This window comes from Microcebus murinus, chromosome 7 (assembly GCF_040939455.1).
Source record: "Microcebus murinus isolate Inina chromosome 7, M.murinus_Inina_mat1.0, whole genome shotgun sequence".
NCBI lineage: Eukaryota > Metazoa > Chordata > Mammalia > Primates > Cheirogaleidae > Microcebus > Microcebus murinus.
The window spans coordinates 69,060,026-69,081,985 of record NC_134110.1 but is presented as its reverse complement, the minus strand read 5'-3'; the positions used below and the strand labels follow the sequence as shown (position 1 = coordinate 69,081,985).

Here is a 21,960-nt window from a genome sequence, read left to right as displayed (position 1 = left end):
TATCTGAAGATAGGCTGCTCCAAATTAGACACAGGGCAATTTAAACAGTTCTTGAGAAACAACCCTTTCCCCGGCCAGGCTTCTCCATAAGCAGAGGCTTCACTGGCAACGATCACAGAAACACTCTGGGCTCCAAAGATAATATTTTTCAGAGGAAATTGACATGCACTAAATTTCCAGAACCACAACAGCTTCACTAATTCAGCAGACTTTTTTATTTTAATTAACTGATTTCAATTATTTGCCTGATGACATCTAACGACTGTGATTTAGGGCAAGACTGAAATTCCTTGTAGTTCCAAAGCTTCCTTCACTTTCTCTGACATAAACAGCTATTTAAAGAGACCTCATCCCAGAAATCTGCCATAATCAGAAAACTGTCTCCACAGACGAAATTTCCAGGATACAAGGTACAAATAACAGTCACAAAATCCAGAACAGAAACAACACTTCTTACTTGAGCTAAAACCCCTCAAATAAATTGCTCCAGCAAACATCCGTGGCTGTACTTCCCCTCAGGCTTTCAAACACACTTCCCAAATTTTAAAAGCAAGGGCTCCACACCCTGTACCCCTCTATCCAGATCTTAATAGTTCTCTTTATGCCACCTCCCAATCATATTTCTGTCACCCCCAGCTTCTTCCTGCCCACTTCAAATACAGCACACTGTGGGGCAGAAGGTATTTTCGGTGCATAATATAAAATAAGCTTTCTGCATCACAAAATCAGAGAGAAGGCAGAATGAACAGGGCTAACTCACCAGGCATCCTTGAATCCAGCATACCACAAAAGTGGCTGTCTCCTAAAAGCAAGCGCGTTCCGGACTCATGCCTCCTGTTCTGGAATGAGTGGCAGCAGAGAAGAGGGCCATCAGAGGGGCTGGGGCGGCATCGCCGGAGGCAGGGTGCTGGGCGCGTGCGCCTGCCAGGCAGAGACAGATGGAGAGCTGACACTCCGGATTGCACTTGGAGCAGAAATGTGGAGGATGACAGGAGCACATGTGGCCTTGAACCCAGCCCTGTCTCTTCAGGCAGAACAATGACAGGGATGTGTGTGCAAAGTATCACAACCCCTACCTCCCCTTATCCACTCTCCTCCTCTCCCGGCAAGTTCCAGACCACCAAAACGCAGAAAGTGAAATGCAGAATGATAAGCTAAATGCCGAATAATTCATTCACCACCACCCCCATCCCATTAAAAGTTAACCCTTATTTTGCCAAAAGATACAAATGTAGACCTGGCCCCCCATCACTGCTCACAGTGAAAGACTTCCCTTCCTGTTCTCATTTTAACAGCCATAATTGGGAACTATACTAAAAACAAACAAGCATAGGCACAAACCTCAAAGCTTATTTATTCAACTGGAAATCCCAAACAACCTGAAAACATTTTTTTTTAAGACTTGGTATGTTGTGCCAGTTTATCATCCTGAACAAAGTATCAGAATCATTCCTTTGTCAGCTTCTCAGTAGTGTGTGTAAAATAGAACACTTTTAAGAAGCAGAAGCAGACCACTTTTATTTTACTAGAGTGCTTTTAACCCCCTGGGATCCCCGCCTTGATATGCTCCAAACATTTTCAGCTTACTTTCCTCTACCTTGCATAGAGATCCACAGGAGATAAAAACAAAATCTTCATTGTAAAGCCTTTTCAAAAGCTGAACAATCATGTCCTCCTGATTTCTGATTTTTTGCACACCCTTAAATGTTTATCCTTCCCATGAATAACACATACCCAGCCAGGTTCAATGGACTCTTCCCTATTAAGCTTTAATGGACACCATGATATATAAAACTAGGAGCCTTTGTTATAGTGCTTTATCTAAAGCTGGCTATTTTCTTCTCAGCAGTCCCTCTTTAGTCCTTTGTAAAACATCCTTGCCTCATAGGAGAAAACATACGCCTGCCAGCCTTGCACACCTTTCCTAAACACACAACAACACCAGGCAGAAGGAAAACACTGTTCTCTTCTAAAACTCTTCCTCAATTTTGCACTTGCAAATTTTTCCTAAGACTGTGTATGCTTGTTTTAACAACAGGGCACATGATGAGACAGATTCCTCGAGCCTTACCCTTCCAATGTATGTACAATCCACTAGAAACACAGAAACAATTCTACTCCAGATCCTCTGACCAGCCTGCAAGCTCAATGAACATGACAGACAGGAGCAACTCTGTTAACTCTTGCTGTTCCTTCACAATCCTAAAAATGTCCTTTGCTTAGTCTATACTTTCCACACGGTTTTAGCCCTTGTCAGATTGACTCCCCCCCTACTTACCACCTCCAAAATATTCTTAAAAACCCATCTGAAAACAGAAGCAATAACTCTGACTTCTACCTACTCACACTCATCCTACACCTCTCCCCAAGAGTGCACACAACCTGTTTCAAAGCACACCCACACGCACTGAACAAACTAAAAATACATTGCCTTTGATAAACAGTGTCAATCAATAAGAACTTCTATAGCCCCTAAATATTGTACCCAAGAAGTGCTGCTTCATCCAGTGAACCCCTCAAAAATCCATCATTGTCAGAGACAACTTGCAAAAAGACTACAATTCATAATGATTACTCTGTTCTGTCACTAATAGTATACTGCACTCTATTTATGAGGCCAATCTTTTTGTTCATCTTAGTTAGATGTCACTTGTAATGAGGTTCTGTGTAATGGATTTCAGTACAGTTAAGCACCAAGTTCAAACATTCTTATGACAGAAAGCTTTATAGCAGGCATGAGTGTGGAAATCAATTAAGCCCTATAAGGGCCTTTATGGAATCCAGCCTCCCAAATCAGATTTTGATTTTTAAAGGGAATATTTTTAAAAAGCCACTTAATGCCACACACCACTTTTTTTTTTTTAATACTATACTTATGTTAGAAAGAAAACATTTTCACAGCAGGTAACCCAACCTTTCATCAATTCGCACGGTGAATCACTTCTAAAATAGAAAATCATACGACAAAAATGCAATAGACTTTGAGAAAACTGGATGATATCCGGTTTTAAAACTGGGTCTTAATATCGGTACACTGCAAGTCCCTAAACCATAGCTCAGAAAATTGAACTTCCATATGCTGTGTGATTATGTATCTTTTCTATGTGTAAAAAGGCTTTTTAAGCTGTTATCTGACTACAGTAATTGCCACTTTAAATTGATCCACGTCAACAAAATCTGGATCCCTGGAGATTCTCACCTAGAAGTCTGATTGCAAAAGGGCCTAACTGAATGTGTGCGCATCTGAGACTAGTTCAGCATTTTCTCAAGGAACCAGTTTCCTCCTCTTATTCTTTAATCCATGGAGGCAAAAGAAGCAGCATCCCTATTTGGCAGTTCTCCCTTAACAAGGAGACCTGGATACGTAGTTCTACACGGTTACTTAGACAGAAATAACTTTCCTTTAAGAAAAAAAAAAAGGAAAGTGAAAGCAGCCAAGATCTCTAACATCCAAACTATATAATAAAAACAGACAATCGATACCATGATGAATGCATTTATGTAGGAGGGAAAAGGGAATATGTATTGCAAAAGTTTTCTCCAGCACAAAACACTGTCCTGCATCACCCATTAGGAAATATATTTTATAAAATTAAAATATGTCCAAAATAATAACAAAGAACATATTACTGATCAATTAAGTACTTCCTCAGGAGAGTGGTGTCAGTTAATGCATTTCTTTTAATTAAGAACACAGACCATTTTTAAGGCAATTTTGTAAAAGAGTCATCTCAATCAGCACTCTCCAAATCAGCAAATTTAGTCAACAAAATGCTGGGCCCCTAAAAAAGTAAATACATAAATTGATTTTTTGACAATAACTTTTGATCGTTCATTAGAAAGGCATCATGGTACTATGTGTATTACTCCAAGGTATTTTTCACTTATTTCTAAAACAAAAACAGTCTTGAAGTACAAATTTTTCTTTTGTTCAAACCTGACTTACCAATGGGGACTAGCGGTCTACTGACATCATCTGTAGTTAATGAGAGCTCTCTACACTGGTGGAGGGAGAATTTGAGTTAAAGCTTTTCCACAGGTCTTCTCAACTTTCCCCTCTGCTTCTAGCAGGCTGTTGTGATACATTTTGACTTCACACAGTGGGTATTAAGTGAGTTAATTCAAAGGAGCTGAAACCTCATTGATCCTAATTGAAAGCAATACACCCAACCAAATACTTTCCTACCCCATCTGCTCTGGCCTGCCACCAGCTATTCAATACAAGAGAATTAATAGTTTCGGATATTCTAACCGACCCAATAAAGGCACTCATTTAAGCAGGGCTGCATTAACAAAGTGAAAATACAACGGCAAAATGGGTTCAAATGGAGCATTTTACTCCTAGTTGGCTTTAACAAAGCTGAATAAGGCTTATTCTGACTTTTTATGTGCAAGACTTGATAAACTGAATGAGAAGGCACTCAATGATCAGCCAAGGAGCATTGATGAATGGTCATTAAGACCCCCCTGCTCTTAGGGGAGACCCTTCCACAAAGTGGCACACCAGCTTGAAAGGGCGGACTCACTAATGTCCAGATTTCTCCGCTTGCTTGTTCTACTTTCAATTTCAGACCACTGGCCACCAAATGAGGCTGACATATTGGAAAATAATGTTTTATGGGCGAGTGGTAAAAAATAAAATGGAGGCATTAGCTCTGCTTTCAAATTCAAATCTGCTAGTTTTCTCGGACCCCAAAGGTTTTGATTTTCCACCCAGCTGGAAGCTATTAGTGTTTTCTAAAGGCATCCCACTGACAGGGCAAACCTACCTAATGTGTGAGCTGTTGGGCTAAGGGGGATGGACCTCTCTTTTGGATGATTTCCTAACTTCTCATCACTTTGACAGTCAATTAAATAGATACAACACCTAATAAAAATGTACATTAATTTGTTTCTGCCACTGAAAGGCATCTGAAACTGTATTAAATAAAGGCTATAATAGATTGTCTCCTGACAAAGATAAATCCAATTATACTTTGTCTGCAAGAAAAACAAATGGTTTATGTTTTAGTCAGGCTACAACATAAGATACGGCCAACCACAAAGACATGAATGGAACAGAGAAGACAAAAGCAAAGTTTAAAAAGTTCATTGAAGTATTCCACCAAGGTAAGACAATATCTGTCATTTTAACTCCTTTATATAAATGGCTGTTGTAAACAACTAGATATTCATGCTATTTCCCTCAAATATTTCCTCTGAGGGAAATGAATGGCAAGGGTTTGCACCTCCTCAACTTTCAGCTGGCCCACAGAAAAGCTCACAAGAACTCTGCTTAGATGACAAAAGAACAGGAGACATGACTGCCATCTTAAGAATTTGAAGGGTGTATAAACAACATGGGGCCAAAGGGTTATTTAAGATTGTCCAAGAGGCCCTAAGTGCTAGCAATAAGAAGGAATCACATGAAAGAAAACATGCTGGATAGAGGAAGCTCATATTAATAGGTGATTATTTAGACATTACAGAGGCAGAAGAGCTTCACTTGCAACTAGATGGACAAAGCACCATACAACACAGTGGCCCATGGAGAACATGCTCTAGGGTCTGTCGAGAAATCCTAATCTACCAGGGCAAGCAGCAGGCTGAGAGCTAGCAGTCACAACCCCTAGCCTTCACCTATGACTTATGTCAAACTCCTGAACTCAGGTTGCTTTGATTTTTGCATCTCCATCAGTTAAAGTAAGTTTATCATAGGCTCCACAACTGCAATTTGAAGACTCCAACCCTAAAATATTTTAAATAATAATGACTTCCTAAACTGGTAAGCCAAACAGTCTCTATGATATTCTTTTTTCCATCTTCAATGTCTACAGAATAAAATGCTAGTTATAACATGCCAACAGTTTTTAAAGCAATATATTTGATTAACTCTGGTTGAAGTATGTTCTCTACATATCAACAAAAAGATGAATATAAGTACACAGAGTGCATGTATATTTGTGCAAAATGATGTCTAAGATAAAATATCACTTGCTGAAAATAAACAAAATCTATATTTATAACAATCTTTCATTTCTTTAGTAACAAAACTTAGAGATACATTTGTAATTATTATGAATTGTTTCTGACAATGTCAATGCCTTTAAAAATATCATAATATACTATATTTCTTTTCCACCAACTTTTGATTTTCAATAACCTAATATTAAAAGAAAATCAGAAATGCTATAACAGCTTCAACATTGCATTGGCTGAATGTTACACACAAACTTTAAACCTACTAATATAGTTAAATGGAGATTCCTCCATAGGCACTAACAAGAGGTTAAATTATTTCAAAGTAAAAACACTGTCTTATTAATCCACAAGGCTGAACACTAGCTAAATTAACTCTTGTCTTTTCAAATAAAAGCATTTCCCATAAAAACAATCTTAAAAACTCTATACTTGCAATGTATATCTGCAAATAAGTTACCATTTATAATTTCTAGTTTCCTCATATTTTGTATAACTACAACAATCACTCAGATAATACAGAAGACACCCTAACTATCCATCCCTTATTCATTTGACAAGGACTGTAATACTATATGGAAAACCTTTGTTTCAATGTCACCACCTCCCCATCTTGACTAATGGCGAGTTAGTTTTGTTAAAACGCAAGGGTGATGGCGTATGCTCCAATGAACTTTCCTTCCTCTCAGCACCAGAGACAAAAACCTGCAGCTCTGCTCTGTGCAGGCAGCCATCTGGACAGCTTTCCCTCAAAGCCCAGCCCACACCACACTGCAGGCAAACTCGGAGGGCTTGAGAGCTCTGTGGGGCTATTCATGACATACCAATTTCACATTTTCTGCTTGTACGCTTGCAACAATAAATGCTAATGAGGACTATGAATGACAATTTTAAAGACAATAAAAAGGTCTCCAAATCCCTTGCATATGGAGACACTGTTTTCAAAACTTCACCTTCTGTTACAGAGCTGTTAGGGACTAAAGGAGAAAAAAAGAATAACCTAAGGAAAACAATAAGATGATCAAAGCACAACTGAATCCTTAAGATTTCCAGAGAAAGCAATCTGTGTAAGCCCAGCAAACAACAGATCTTACCACCCCATGAACAACCTTATGAATGCATGAGGTACCTTTAATCTCTACTACATTTGCCTTCTGTAGACATGTAGCTTAATAAAAGCAATCTTGCTAAACATTTTTTTTGGAACCTGGTAGTTCTAAGAACAGCATTTGTCCAAAAATAATAATCATCATCATACTTTAGCATAATATTTAACATTCCTCATATCTTTAAATAAATTCAAATGTAAACTGGTTCTCTTCTGTTAACATCTATTTTTTAAAATATGCAATGGTTCTGGGTGATAAAATTATACATGATGTTTATTCTCTTCTTTTATTTTTCGGTATTTTCGAAATCTTCTAAAATGAGCATGTATTACATTTTTAACCAAGAAAACAATAAATATTACTTTAGGTGCAATGAAAGAACTGAACTGAGCATATAAATGTTTTGACCTACATAGAAATTAAGCTATTTTATACAGCAACAAAAATAAAACAAAAGATTCATCTTCCTAGAGTTTAGAAAAATTGTCTAAAGAATATTCTTTCCATTAACAAGGATTAGAACACTTTCAACAAAATCCACCAGGTGGAGCAAATACACAGCAATAAAAAAAAAAATCCCAGCATTTTTTTCATCATCTTCTTTCATAGAACTTTTATCTCTAACAAACTCTCCACTTCTATCTCTCCACATTGCAAATTATCAAAATCTATGCACACATACTAATTTGCCACATTTATAAACAATTCAAATTTACTCAAAAATGACTTTTAGCTACAATGAATTCTACCATAAATTTTCATTCCCAAACTGCTTTATTTGTTCAAATAATATCCAGCATAGCATATTTACTTTTATACCAATGTAAATTTTTAAATTAATGTTTTTCAATGATCCTACAGGGTTTTACCAGGCAAAACAGAGTTTAGTGCTGTATATTCTGAAACACACTAAAGAGTAGTTAAAGCCTATAAATCTCAGCTCAATTCTTTTACCCTGTATGGAAATTTCGATTCTTACCTTCAACTTATTAAAATTATTCTTATTTTTATAAACCAAAGTCTTATTAAAATTTTGGGATACTACGTCTCTTTTACTTGATCAAAATGTCTTTTTTTCATTCCTGTTGGTAAATTGACACAAGTCCACAGTTACTAATATGATGTTTTTCCCCTCTCTTTTCCAGAGTAATTCACTCCCTCCAGTTCTCTTCTCCCATAGATTTTTCTTCCTCACATTTCACCCCACACTTACTGAGCACACTCAGCACAAGGCACCAAACCAATTTTCTCTTGTTCACATTCTGTTCTTTAATTCCTGACGCCACCTGCAAACCACAACTCTACCCATTCACTTTTTGAAGTCTTCCAAGTTTTTCTTACATTATACACTCTCCGCTGCCAAAGCTTAATGCTACAAATGGTGCTGATGTTACCTGCATTTAGAAAGCTCCAGTTGGACAGAACTACCAAAAAATTGGAGCTTACAAGAAGGGTACCGAGAGTCTCTCAGTGGAGGACACTAGTTAGGAATGTTGACTGTGGCTTGAAATATATTTATATGTTTACTTTTTTCATATTTATACTGATGTTGAAAAGAGAAATGCTCTGAAAAAAATGCAGCAGGCTGATACATAAATAAACATGCACATGCCTGAGGATACGCATAACACTTATGGCAGAGCTACTTACACTTGTGCATAATAGATCATGATGATGCCAACTCCATCACATGGCACACACCAGGCTAATCCAATTATTTAAATGATTATATGCTTTTTACTGGAGTGGTATACAAATATATAAAATATCGACATTACTTTCAAAATATAATATGAAAAAGAAGTTTTCAGAATAATTCCCACCAAATTCTTTCCTGCAAAGCCCAATCTCTTTATTCTTTGCAAAGGACAGAGTCAATTCCCTGGAGCTGTGCTTGTGCACTAGGCAAAGGTATATACTGCTCTCTTTACATGCCCATAACTCCTATTACCATTAATGGAAGGCACATATGTGCATGTAAAGGGTAAATGCCCTTCAGTCTGCATGACAGAATCCTAATGAAGTAGTTGGAAAAACCAAGTCAATGCACATGTAGTCACACATTCCCCTCCCTTTGCAGGAAACACCACCACCACCACCACCACCTTTGCTCCCCCCACCAACAGCAAAGACATTTCATCAGCCCACAGTGTGGATAAAGAACCTGCTGGATTTCCTCTTGGCAAGATAACATCTTGTTATATTCAGGTGCTCTCACAAAAGGCTCCATCTCCAAACATTTCTCAGAATATTTGTCCCATGTTACCATCAAACTGACCACACACTGCTGCCCAAATATTACTTATCACCACCCCCAGTTTCATCAAAGGATATATGGCCCTTCCCACAGGAAATGTAAAAGACCATATTCAAATTCCAAAGAAGGGGGGGGGAAAATCCAACCTTAAAAGTTCTATTACCTTTCACAATGGACTATGCTATTTTCATGGATAGATTAAGATTCCAAAACTGCCTCATAAAAAACAACATCTGAACTACTAGTTCCATACTGAACTACTTGCGAGTCTGACTCAAAAAGAGCAGCACACATAGGACACTATATAACAGGAACTATGAAATTAAGAACCCAATAAATTGAGGCCAGTCCTCCACTGGTTAATGTCTGTGGCTGTTACAAGAGATTGTTTCATAGCAAGGCCAGAAAGTGTATAATGAAAGAGCCAAATTTTTAAATCCTTTAAAAAAAAAAATCAAGCATATCTGTCAGTGTAGTCCAGGAGAGAGCAGGGGACACAGCATTGGCAGGAACCTCAAATTCCTGACCAAACCCTCTTCCACACAATGCCTTCTGAAAGAAAGGAACCCAGGGCTTGAGCCAGCCTGACGCTGGCGGACAGACAGGGCTGGCCTTGCAGGATGTCAGAGCGCCAGGCGGCTGCAAGAGATACTGGGTTTTCACACAATCCCAGCCGGACTGTTTGGCTCTTCAGGTAATTAAACAAGGAAGCAGGGCTGCTGGGTATGAGCCTGACCCCAGAGCTGCGGCTCCATGGTTCTGCATATCAACTTCCGCAAGAACTGCCCCGAGCATCAACAGAACATTCTCCTCTCACTCTCTCTCATTTCCTTCTCCACCTCTTCCTACAGCTGACCCAGAAACAAATCCTGCTTACAAAAACATGCATAAGAAAGGTCTGAATGTATTTGTAATAAAAATCTCTGTGCTATTCCTGGCCAGAATCCTCCAAATTTTATAAAGCAAAAAACCACATCAATGGCAGTAACATAGTAAATATTCATATATAACAAATCTATGTAAAACACTGGTGTCTTAATCAAAATGAGTTAGTCAAAGAAAATAATATCCAGATAATAATTTTAACACGTGCTTGATTAAAGTGTGAATCTTCAAATTCAAAAAGCTCCCCAAGAAATAAATAATTTTGATAGTCCGCTTTACACATTAAATATGTGTTGGGGTGCATAATTAACAGTTATTTTTACATTTTGATAATGGTCATTAATGTAATCAACTAACACCTATGATCTGGTTTATTTCATCAAAAATCGTATTTAAACAAAACTTTAAAATATGCCTTGTGTGCAAAGTCGCCATTAAAACTCAGGAATATAAAAAATATCCTTTAAAAAATAAGAAAGTAGTACATTTATATATGTCATACATATTAAGCAATGATTAGAATCATACAAATAATATATTCTTCCTTCATCTCAAAAGCCATAGAGTAAAATATAGGCTGAAAGAGACAGAGACCAAAAGAGAGAAGAATACAAAAGCATGCCTGCTTGTCTGTGTTCAACACAAAGAACATTAAATGAAAACAACTGGCATGCTGCCAAATTCCTATAGAGGCAAAGAGATTCAAATAAATTGATTTCACGCATCATACTGACCTGGGATCAGTGTGCAGTGCTACAATAAGCTCAAAGCTCCATGTGGGGTAAAGCCCATTAATGCTATCAGACCCCTCAAACATGCCCAAGAAAAACTAAAAGCAGACACTCTAAAACCAGCAATTTTACTTAAGAAAATAACTTGCCTCTTTTCCTAACAAAGATACCAATATTTAAAGGTACACAGTATCATCTATGTTAACATTTTAAAAATAATCCTTTTTTCAAAATACGAATGTGGATTTTTGAAACCCATACAATATGTAAAAACTGATACTACCTAAATATCCCAACCCATGATATGCATGAATGTAAAAGCACACCACTTTGCAACAAAAGTTTCCCGTCATTCTTTCCTCCTATGCTATTTTCTCTCGCATTTTTTAGAAAGCCAATGGATCTTTTGTTTTTTTTAATATGACAAATATTGGACCCTTCTTAGAATTTTCCTTAATGGCTTTTAAGAGCACGATCCTCAGGCCAGATACCACTCCTAGCTGTCCCAAATCAGTCCAGGCTTCGCAATGACACGCATTACAGGAGAACAATCCAAATGGCATTCTAGAGGACCAAGCACTGTGTTTGGGGTATGCTTTAAAACACGGTGTGGAGGGCGGGACATACCAGTGTTCTGCTTTTACCAGCTTCCACCCAAGCTAGTGGCATGCCCCCTCCGTATTATTTCCCCCCTAGCCACCTGTCTCTGGAGACCCCTCACCTGCTTCAAACCTGCCACACACCAGACTCTCTAGCGTCACCTCAGGCCATTCTCACTCACAGCGCCCACTGGTCAGCTTCTTGTAGTCCTTAGCTTTTTTGGCTTCCAAATTACAACTCTAAAACTCCAAGAACCCAATGGATTCCAGGTGTTTGCAAATTTAAAGTATGTGATTTCTGTTCCTCTCAACTTCTTGGTCAACTTGAGTCTGAATCCCATATTTCTATACATCATTCTTATCACAAAGGAAGAAAAAACTAGGAGTAAATTTTTTAATGCCACACAGAAAATAAAGAAAAGTCAACAGTTATAAAATAAGCCAACACAAATGTGTATGTGTGTATACGCATAATTCTCTTAAGTATGTACATACACACGTACATAGGAAAGAGGGAAAAAGAAGAAACTCAACATGGTGTTTCTGATACATGATGCTGTATATTAAGTATTTGCATATTATAACAAATATAAATGCATTAAGTTGTATTAAGATGTGGGTCTTTGTCATACATTTTGGGTCTTTCATGTTACAATGGTTCACTACCAGTAGGTCACACATATATTCCATATGACCAGAAGAGAATATGATTGTAATGGGATGGGTGGGTATGGGTAAAGATAATAAATACACGTATTTACATTATACGTTCAAGTTTTAAAATCCAATATCCATTTCAATGTTTAATCTGCACCTTAAATATTTTTATCATATTAATACCATCCCCAACAGAGGTAAATTAGGCAGAGAGCAAAGAATTACATCCTGTTTGGAAACATACTTTCTTCTGACAGAAGATGAGGAGAAAACAATTCTAAAGCAGGGTTGGTGGTGGTAGTTATTATTAGTTTGTTTCCTTTAAGATAAGATATTGCTACCATTCTTTTTCTATAGGTAAGACTTTAGAGATCTAATCAACCAAGATTTCAGTTCTCAAAAAAACTAATTGTTAGTAACAACAGTATGTAAAGTAAGAAGATAGAAGCAGAGATGGCAGATGCTCAGTTGTTTAATACAACTGGACTCTTTGCTTTTTCTTTTGAATTGATGTTTCTCACTAATTATGGTAGACGAACACTGTCACAACGCGGAGGAGGAGGAATGAAAGGAAGCAAAATACAGACACAGATAGCAAATCATGATTAAGGCTTTCCCAAAGTAACATATCATTCTGCAGGGAATTATTGCATTTTTTTCTGATCTTTCCCAAAAAACCTGTTATTTGCCAACACCTTCCTGGGAACTTTAAGAACAAGCCAGTAAGTATTTGTAGGAATGGCAAGAGTAGTGGTGGTGGGGTGGATGCCAGCAGTGAGGTTTCCAGAACAGTGGTCACAGAGGATATAAATATTGTACTACCCCTCTTTCCCCATAGTCAGGCAGTCAGTCACAGAACTTCAAATCCCTTCCCCAATCACTAGAGTGCCAACGGTATCACACAACATTTGTGTTGACTCTCAACTTTGTCTTAGCAGTTTATCTGCATTCACTGGTGCTTCTGCACAAGTCCACTATCTGCTAAACCTGAAACAGGAGACATCAACTCTCTGAACCCATAACTCAGGGCTTCCTTGAATTTTCAAATGTTGCAGATTTTAAGAAATCTCTTGCCAAATGGCAATGCTTCCTTTATATTTGCTATTTTCCTAAAGTTAGCTATCACTTTTTTTTTTAAACGTGTCTATGGATATGAATTCTGTTTAGGAAGTGACATTCCCCTAAAAGTTTTTTTTTAAAAAAATCCAAATCAACCAGAAGAAATAATAAATTGAAAAAACACTTTTTTGCCTGTTTAGTCAACAAACTGTCTCAGAAAACACCATCGCCTTGCTACAATAAACACAGAAATCATGGCATAGCTTTTACTCTTTAACTCCAAGTATTGCTCGGCTTACAACAGATGTATCATGAAACATGGCAAGGAGCACTGCAACAAGAAAAGAGTAAAAAAATTTGGTACTTGATCATTTGATATCTTCAGACCCACAGCTATCAAGTAGGGTTTCCCATAGCCAGATTGGTCCCCGTCCAATCCCCACACCCAAAGATTTCAAAGACAAATGTTTAAAACATACATACAATACAAAGTCTTTATCAACAAGCACTAGAATAAGGAAGAAAAAAAAGAAAATCTTCACAATTATAATTTATTGGAAAAAAAGAATTGATTTTCTGGTATGTAAGTAAATTGCAAAATCAAAGTATTTGTCTGTTCCTTACCTTGACAATATTCAAAGTTCCCTTTTTTCCGGCAGTCACCTATTACTAAACTCAGTGCTCTCCAAGTGTTTCTTTTGACAGATATCATTCTCCACCAATCGCTCTGCTAATTTCCTCTCTCCTTTTCTGACTGGGACAGAGATTATGTTCACCAGCCCAGAGATCAATCTTTTCTATTGACAACAACAAAGGGAAAAAAAATGCATATATCACAACCAGTCTGAAGTACCATACCCCTCTATTTACATAATACTAGGCCAGTTTTATTTTGTTTTATAAAACAGATACAAACTCCTCTAAATTTTAGAAGAATCCAAAACAATCCCCATTGTCTCAGTTCCTATAATGACATGCTCTAAAAGACTTTTAATTTTCCAGTCATCTGACTCAAAGCTGGATTCATTCTGAACCTGAAAACTCTTTTCTTAAATTGGTTTTAAAGTACATGTACATCAACACCTTAAGAACGTTAGATTTTACCTGTTTTGAAAAAATTAATCTGTCAAAGAGTATGGTTTCTTTAGAAAACACTTTAGACATCATATGTTTTTATTTTTTGGAATTTTACATGCAAGTTAATTTTGCTTCAAAACAAGTGGCATCCACATTGTTTCATTGTTCTGAAATTTTGATATTATTATTAGCTATCATAGTTTAAAACAACTAGTAACTGAAGTATAATTTTTATATAATTAAGTAGTTTAACAATATCAGTAAAAACAATTATTGGTGAATTATTTTACAAAATCAACAAACTTCTACTACTTTCACTTCTTCTAAAGCAATCCAAATTTTCTCATTTTTCCTGCTAGATTTGGCAGGTTTAGAATTTGCTCATTCATCCATTCACATATATTTACTGAGTGCCTATTACTCACCTACTACTATTAATATAACTACTACTACCAGAACTACTATGAATAGAAAAAGCATCACTATTTAATTCTTACACACTATGAAATACAAATGTCTAGCACAATCATATGTACACAAGGCAGAAACTCAATAAATGCAAAGGAATAAAGATTTATAAATGTATAAAGATTTTTTAAAAAGCAATACTAAGACTGTTGCTATTATTACTTCCCAGAAATTAAAATTGTGAACATGCTCAAATGTATATAAAACAAGCAGATTCTATTTTAAAAAAAAAATTAATGTACTTTATGTGCCACATTATGACTCTGCTGTGATACAATCAGTTGTTTCTTGTTGTTCTTTACAGTAAAAAATAAATAAGTACTGATTAGGAAAAATACAGTACTAGATATTTCTTAGCTGCAAATTACCTTCATGCTCAGCAAAGATCATTAAATACAATCAGTTGGAACTTGGAAATATTTAGCTTACTATGAAACTTACAATTTTATTAAATGATAAAGCAAAAAAAGTCAATAAGAAAATAACCAAGATACACAGATACATATAAACATATAGATTATACCAATACTCAAATACTGGTGTGGGGGAGGGGCACACAGACACAGAGATTGGAAGTAAATGCATGCTAATATTATTTCTGGAAGATGGATATATGGGTAATTTTTCTACACAATTTTGTTATTTCTAATGTTTCTATACCAAGGTAAAAACATTTTATAAATAGAGGCTAATATTGGGAAAAAGAAGAAAATGGATACTTTTCTTAGAATTAATCATGATATATGATAATATTTTGTGCTTCAGCAACCATCAACAAAAGACACCAGAGCTCCTGATACAAGTGAACCATGTCCCTATATGGGCCATAGTTATAATCTCCACTGAACAAATGAAGCAGGCAAGCATACACAAATCCTCCAGAGTCTAAGTCTATTCCTTCCTTCTCATGACTGCTAAATACCAGACTAATGACTGGGTTTACTAACAAAAATGGTGTAGTGAATTTTGGTTTTCAGGCACATAAAATTACCATATGAATATACTTGCTTTAAAAGACAAATTTCTCAATTAGAAATGATCCCTCAATATAGAATATACTGTTTCACTTTTTAAACTTCACTTGCAGTACCTATTTTAATCAGAGTATTAAGAAGTGAATGAAGAAAAGTTGGTAGGAAGACAGTGTTATGAAATATTTTAAATGTACATATTTATAAATTCTTAAATGTATAACACAGTATACAAATACATGGTCAAACAATGTACAATGTAAACCTAAAGTTACCCATTAAAAATGTTTCCCACTTAACGATTTTATATATGAAACAATATATCACAATCAATAGGATAACTCAAAAAAAAAAAGGAAAAGAAAAGAAACTAATCTTTAGATTTTTTCAAAATAATGACCTTGGAGTATCATGTTTGTACTTCATACATCCAACGCATTAAATGCCCTTCCAATGTGAAATAATAATAAGGAATGGTAATGAGCCCTATGAAATATATGCCCAGATATTTCTGATACCTATTCCACACTAAAGTCTGTATCATGTGCAAAAGATAATAAAATTTCTCTATCTTTAATAATTGCTTTGTTTGGATCCTTGGCCCTCAAATTTGTAAAACCTCATTATGAGGGGAACATACTGAGAAAAGTTTAAAAGCTAAGCTCCACCAAGAGCAGAATGCCTCAAACAATTTGTAGTTCTACAAGAGTGTTATTAAAAAGGCTCAACATGTTGTATTACCATGGAAATTGTGGAAAACATACATTCCCAAACAAATATTACTTTTTCTCAATGGTATGAAGTAATGAAAACCACATGTGTAAATCTGCGATCCGTGCAGTAGTTCAAGCTGCAGCTAATAGAAAATACAGAAAGTGAACTCTGCTATATAAAGGATTCTTGTTACAGAAATATAATGTGAAAACCAGATGCAGACAGAAAACCTTAATCACAGATGGGAATGTAATCACTGGCATACAGAATACTTTTTTGATCAATCTTAACCATATGCGCAATGTATTTATTTTCTAAGGAATGCAATAACTTGAGAGAACCTTCTATTTGAATTCAGTTAACCTCATATTTATAATGCTTTTATCTTACTCCCCCATCCCTTCAATGTGTACACTGAGCCAAGGTTTTAAAAGGAAGAGTTGCTGGCCTTGGCAAATCATTCTTGTATCAGTTTATCTTTCAAAAATTTAATAGGATGTAAAGACTACACACATCACAATCAACCTCGAAAGAGATCAAGTGCAGCTCCTTTACTGTATTCTCAATCACTGCCAGGAATCCTCTCACTGCCTAAACACATCACCCTAGAGAATTCTATCAACATTTGGGCACTTTTTCCTTTAGTAAATAATACATACTTATTCCAAAAATGAACATTTAATCACACCTTGTTTTATCTATCAACCTGGGTTGAATCAAACCTTAAATCTAACTTTTTTCTTTCCCTCCATAAAAACATTTTATAGCATAAAGGATGTTCTTTTACATTAACAAAAATACAATTTGTTTTTGGTTCCAAGGGAGATTACCACAAAAGGAACCTGTTATATCATATCATATATCAGAAAACATTACCTTGGTAAATACAGTCCCTGGCACTGGATTGTAGCTTACCTTTGTCAAAGCTTCACCATGTTATTTGTAAGCAATTCTCCTGTATCTCCCTGATCTGAAGTAGTCGTCAACAGAGCACCACGCATGCCTCACTTCAGAGCTATACTCAACTTCCAACAGGAAGCGACTGGGACATTGTGTTATTTGGGTGTCCCTCGGCGTAGGTCACGTGAACTACATGTTGTTATCCTACTTTCACAAGCTTCCTTAAGCTTCCATGACACGCACTTATCAAGATTCTCCTTCTAAGTACTCATCTCCTAGATACACACACAGAAGCACAAGGTCCTGAGTCCTGCCCCAGTCTTACAGTCTAGACCCTCCATAACTTAGCACTAATGCAGTTTTCAGCCTCCATTCTGACCATGGCCTTACAGACTGCAGCTATTTGCTGGCTAGATAAACTCCCCAATGGAATGCTACATCTCGTCCTTATGGCTTTGTTCAGTGACCTCAGGACTCTTCCCATAGACTGCTGCATGGCCAGCTTCTCACATTCCAGGTTTCAGTTCAAGAATCACCTCAGAGACCATCCAAAAGAAAGTCTCACCACAACCACCTTCATCATTCTAATAGTGTTTCTTAATTATCTTCATTACATTTAAGACTATGTGAACTAATCTTAAAAGCTTCTTTGTTATCTTTTTCCCTCTCCCACCCCTAAGCTCCATGGGAGCAGGGTCTGTGTTGCTTATTACTCTTACTTTGCATACTTGGAACCACACTCAGTACATAGCAGTAGCCAAAATAAAAACAAATAAATCCCACCTAATGAAATCCCACCTAATGAAAGGCCCGATTCTACCCCTAGGACTTCCAGAAACCTTTCCCTGGCTACTCCTAGGGCCCATGAACTCTTTTTCTTCTTTATATTGTAGCAGCATTTGTGGTCTACCCCAAGCTTGGCAGCCCTTTACCTGCCAGAAACTGTTCATATGAGCCCATTCCCACAGGTGCCATATAGACATAGGCCAGTATGGAAATCATCCAGGTCATCCAGGACTGTGAAGCCAGCCCTTCCTCCTACCTGTACACTGAGAAGCAGGAGCATGAGTCTACAACAACCTCTAAGATGTAAATGCCCTCTAGCAGTTTTTATGCAGAGACCTATCTCCCAAGTGAGTTCCTCAGCTATTGCAGAGAAGAATTTCCATCTTATTCTCCTTACACCTTCAGGCCCTGCATTGAGGAACTATATTCATTCCACTGGCAGAGCCACAAGGGCGTGGCCATGCTTACCCAACAATGCTCACACCCAGTGCTTAGCACAGTGCCTGGCACACCAAAGGTGTTCTCTTTGTTTTCTTTTTTTGAGACAGAGTCTGGCTTTGTTGCCCAGGCTAGAGTGAGTGCAGTGGCGCCAGCCTGGCTCACAGCAACCTCAAACTCCTGGGCTCAAGCGATCCTCCTGCCTCAGCCTCCCAAGTAGCTGGGACCACAGGCATGCGCCACCATGCACAGCTGATTTTTTTCTATATATATTAGTTAGCCAATCAGTTTCTTCCTATTTATAGTAGAGACGGGTCTCCCTCTTGCTCAGGCTGGTTTTGAACTCCAGACCTCGAGCTATCCGCCCACCTCGGCCTCCCAGAGCAAAGGTGTTCTCTTAAATACTGGCTGAGTGAACAGGGGATAAATGATAATCAAATATTATCTGGTCTTTCTTCAAGCCTCTTTCTCTTTTGATAGGGCATTATTTCAAAATCCTACAAATGTTATTTTTAAAGAACAAATTAATCAGAAGGCAGATGACCAACAATGCAGTATGATTAATGAGTTAATAAACCAGCCAATTTTAAATGGTAAAAAGCTGTTAAATATCTCATGTTACAGATATAATTTTCAAGAAATAAAGTGTTGTAAAATGACTGTGGCCCGCATGCACTGACCACTTAGAAGCACACGCACTCTGGCTGGACTGAAATCTCAGCTCCTACACTTACTTATCAGCTATTTGACCTTGGACAACTCACTTAACCTCTGTAAGCTTCATGTTCAAATCTCTAAAGTAGAATAATAATACCTAACTTAATGGATATGGAGATAATGATATGGAGATAATTCTTATAAAGTGCCTATCTTAGTGCTCCTAGTGCAAGTATAATTTTATCCAATGTGCTCGGCTGTTATCATTGGATACTCGAAAGGAGGTAGTGCCTACCTTAATATTATGGTTCAAAGTATTAAAATAAAATCAAAGGTCACTATTCAAAAATGACCTAGTACATGCATAATCTTTTTCTTTCTGAAAGTCATTACTGTACTACTGGTGATAAAAAAAAAATAATAAAAGTATCTAGAATCAGTCAACAAAACCAAAATATGCAGAAGTAAGCTGCAGGTCCTAAAACATTCTGAGTGGCAAAGAAAATGTGTTTTCTGATATTTTTTTTTCTTATCTAATTTCATCTGTGAAAGACCATCTCTAGGGAATAAGAGAGAACCAATCATTTCCAAAGATTGGTTTCACCAAATAAAGGTATCTGATCCATGCCAGCAACTTCCACAGGAAAGAAAAACAGGACTTTGAAAGTATTTGCACTCATGGCTGATGGTCACACATCTCAAGAGGCTACTACAACTGTCCAGCTGCAAACATGGTCTGGTTGCTGCTGCTCCTTATCAGCTGATCTCTCTCTCTCTTTTCCCTCCCTTTCATCCTCACTCCCTTAGTCTCTGTCTCTTAAAAACTTGCAAACTTGTGGTATCTTTGTACTCTAAATGGAAACTTTTCTAAGTGCAGTGAAAGGTCTTGATAGTTTTCCATTTTTACTTTAGTATAATTCCTACCTGCAGTCTGTGTGGCTGGCCCTGTTCATGGGGAAAACTCCTGGGCGGTGGGATTTGAAGAATTCCAGGAGAGTGGTGGTAGTAAGCCCTGGAACAGCAAAGCTTTGAAGAAAAATACTAGGTTCAGACCCTGCCCTGTCACTGGTGCAGGGACATCTTGGGCAAGTAAGTAGATCCATAGGAGGGGCTTACAAAATGAGCTCACTCCCAAGCCAGTATTAAATAAGACAATATGTAAACCTCACTCCATAAAGGCCTCCACTATGCCTCCTCCCTACACATGTCTCCTTGAAATTGTTCAGTCGCTTGCATTAAGAAACTGAAGTCCAGGCCGGGCGCTGTGGCTCACGCCTGTAATCCTAGCTCTTGGGAGGCCGAGGCGGGCGGATTGCTCAAGGTCAGGAGTTCGAAACCAGCCTGAGCAAGAGCGAGACCCCGTCTCTACTATAAAATAGAAAGAAATTAATTGGCCAACTGATATATATATATAAAAAAAAAAAATTAGCCGGACATGGTGGCGCATGCCTGTAGTCCCAGCTACTCGGGAGGCTGAGGCAGAAGGATCACTCGAGCCCAGGAGTTTGAGGTTGCTGTGAGCTAGGCTGACGCCACGGCACTCACTCTAGCCTGGGCAACAAAGCGAGACTCTGTCTCAAAAAAAAAAAAAAAAAAGAAACTGAAGTCTTGCTCAGTTGAGAAGGGTCATGCAGAGCGGTACAATGGACATTGGAGATTCAGAAGCAGGGAGGATGGAAAATGGGTGAGGGAATAAAAGCTACCTATCAGGGGTAATGTACACTATTTGGGTGACAGGTGCACTAAAAACCCAGATATCGCCACTATACAATTCATCCATGCAACCAAAAACCACTTGCACCCCTAAATCTATTAAAATATTGAAAGAAACAAACAAATTGAAGGCTGCACTTCTGAAGGTGTGTGTTCAAATGGAAACGTCACCTAAAGGATTAACAGTGAGACTCGTCACCCACATCTGCATTCTGAGCCACTATTCCTAGGCTGAGATGGACCTGTCTTACTGTTCAGTACCATCTCTGGTTTTGAGGCTGGTTCATCAGGGATCACAGCAGTTGGAATCCCATACAATGTCAAAGGAAAGACAAAACTAGATGGGGAAGGAGCTGGGTTGGTAGAGTACTGGAAGGGAAGTTCTCAGCCTGGGGATCTACCCAGAAAACATACATGGGCAACCAAAGGAAGAAGAGTGCTCCTGACAAGGGGCATCTGGAAGGGAAAAGCTGGAAGCCACTAAAATGGTTTTTAGCCTTATTTGGATCCTTGATCAAATGGACAGTTCTATCTCATAAAAATGTCCACATACACAAAATTTTGCTTCCAATTTCAGGGAGCTCAGCCTTAATAAAAGTCCAGTTATGAACTTCAAGAAAACAAAAATAGGCTAAGATATGAGGTCATCTATGAACATCCAAGTAGCTTGACCATTTCACAGTTTGCCTAAAGTTGACCTTGTACATAGCTGTTTTGTTGTTGTTGTTGTTTTTTGGGGGGGAGGGGATTTGGTTATGTTTCATTGGGGTTTTTTTTATATTGTTGTTGCTGGTGCTGCTGAAATTTACAAGCCAAAATATGGCAGCAATAAATTATGCATCCCATAGGAGAACACAAGGAAAGAGGACCAGGGTGGAAAGAGACTGGGAAAGAAACATTCTGTTGGAATGAAAAATTTCTTTTTAGTGTTAACAACAAAAGGTTTCAGGAGAGTTTTAAGTAAATAACTTGAGTTCAGGG

At 37.5% G+C, this 21,960-nt stretch overlaps 1 protein-coding gene across 5 annotated transcripts in view; it reads right to left on the bottom strand.

Annotated features, from left to right (window-relative positions):
* The window catches only part of RUNX1T1 (RUNX1 partner transcriptional co-repressor 1), a 139,992-nt gene that overhangs the window by 99,724 nt on the left and 18,308 nt on the right, over positions 1-21,960 (bottom strand). The window contains exons 1-2 of one of the 5 annotated variants that reach the window (XM_012749614.3): positions 17,401-18,075; positions 13,880-14,052 (exon numbers count right to left, since the gene is read on the bottom strand). The exons of 1 other annotated variant lie outside the window; for it this stretch is intronic. In XM_012749614.3, coding sequence (XP_012605068.1) covers positions 13,880-13,967 — 88 coding nt within the window. In that variant the 5' untranslated portion in view covers positions 13,968-14,052; positions 17,401-18,075. Of the gene's footprint in view, positions 1-760; positions 18,076-21,960 lie in introns of those variants that run through there. 3 more of the 5 variants (XM_012749612.3, XM_012749610.3, XM_012749616.3) reach the window with 3 other exon arrangements.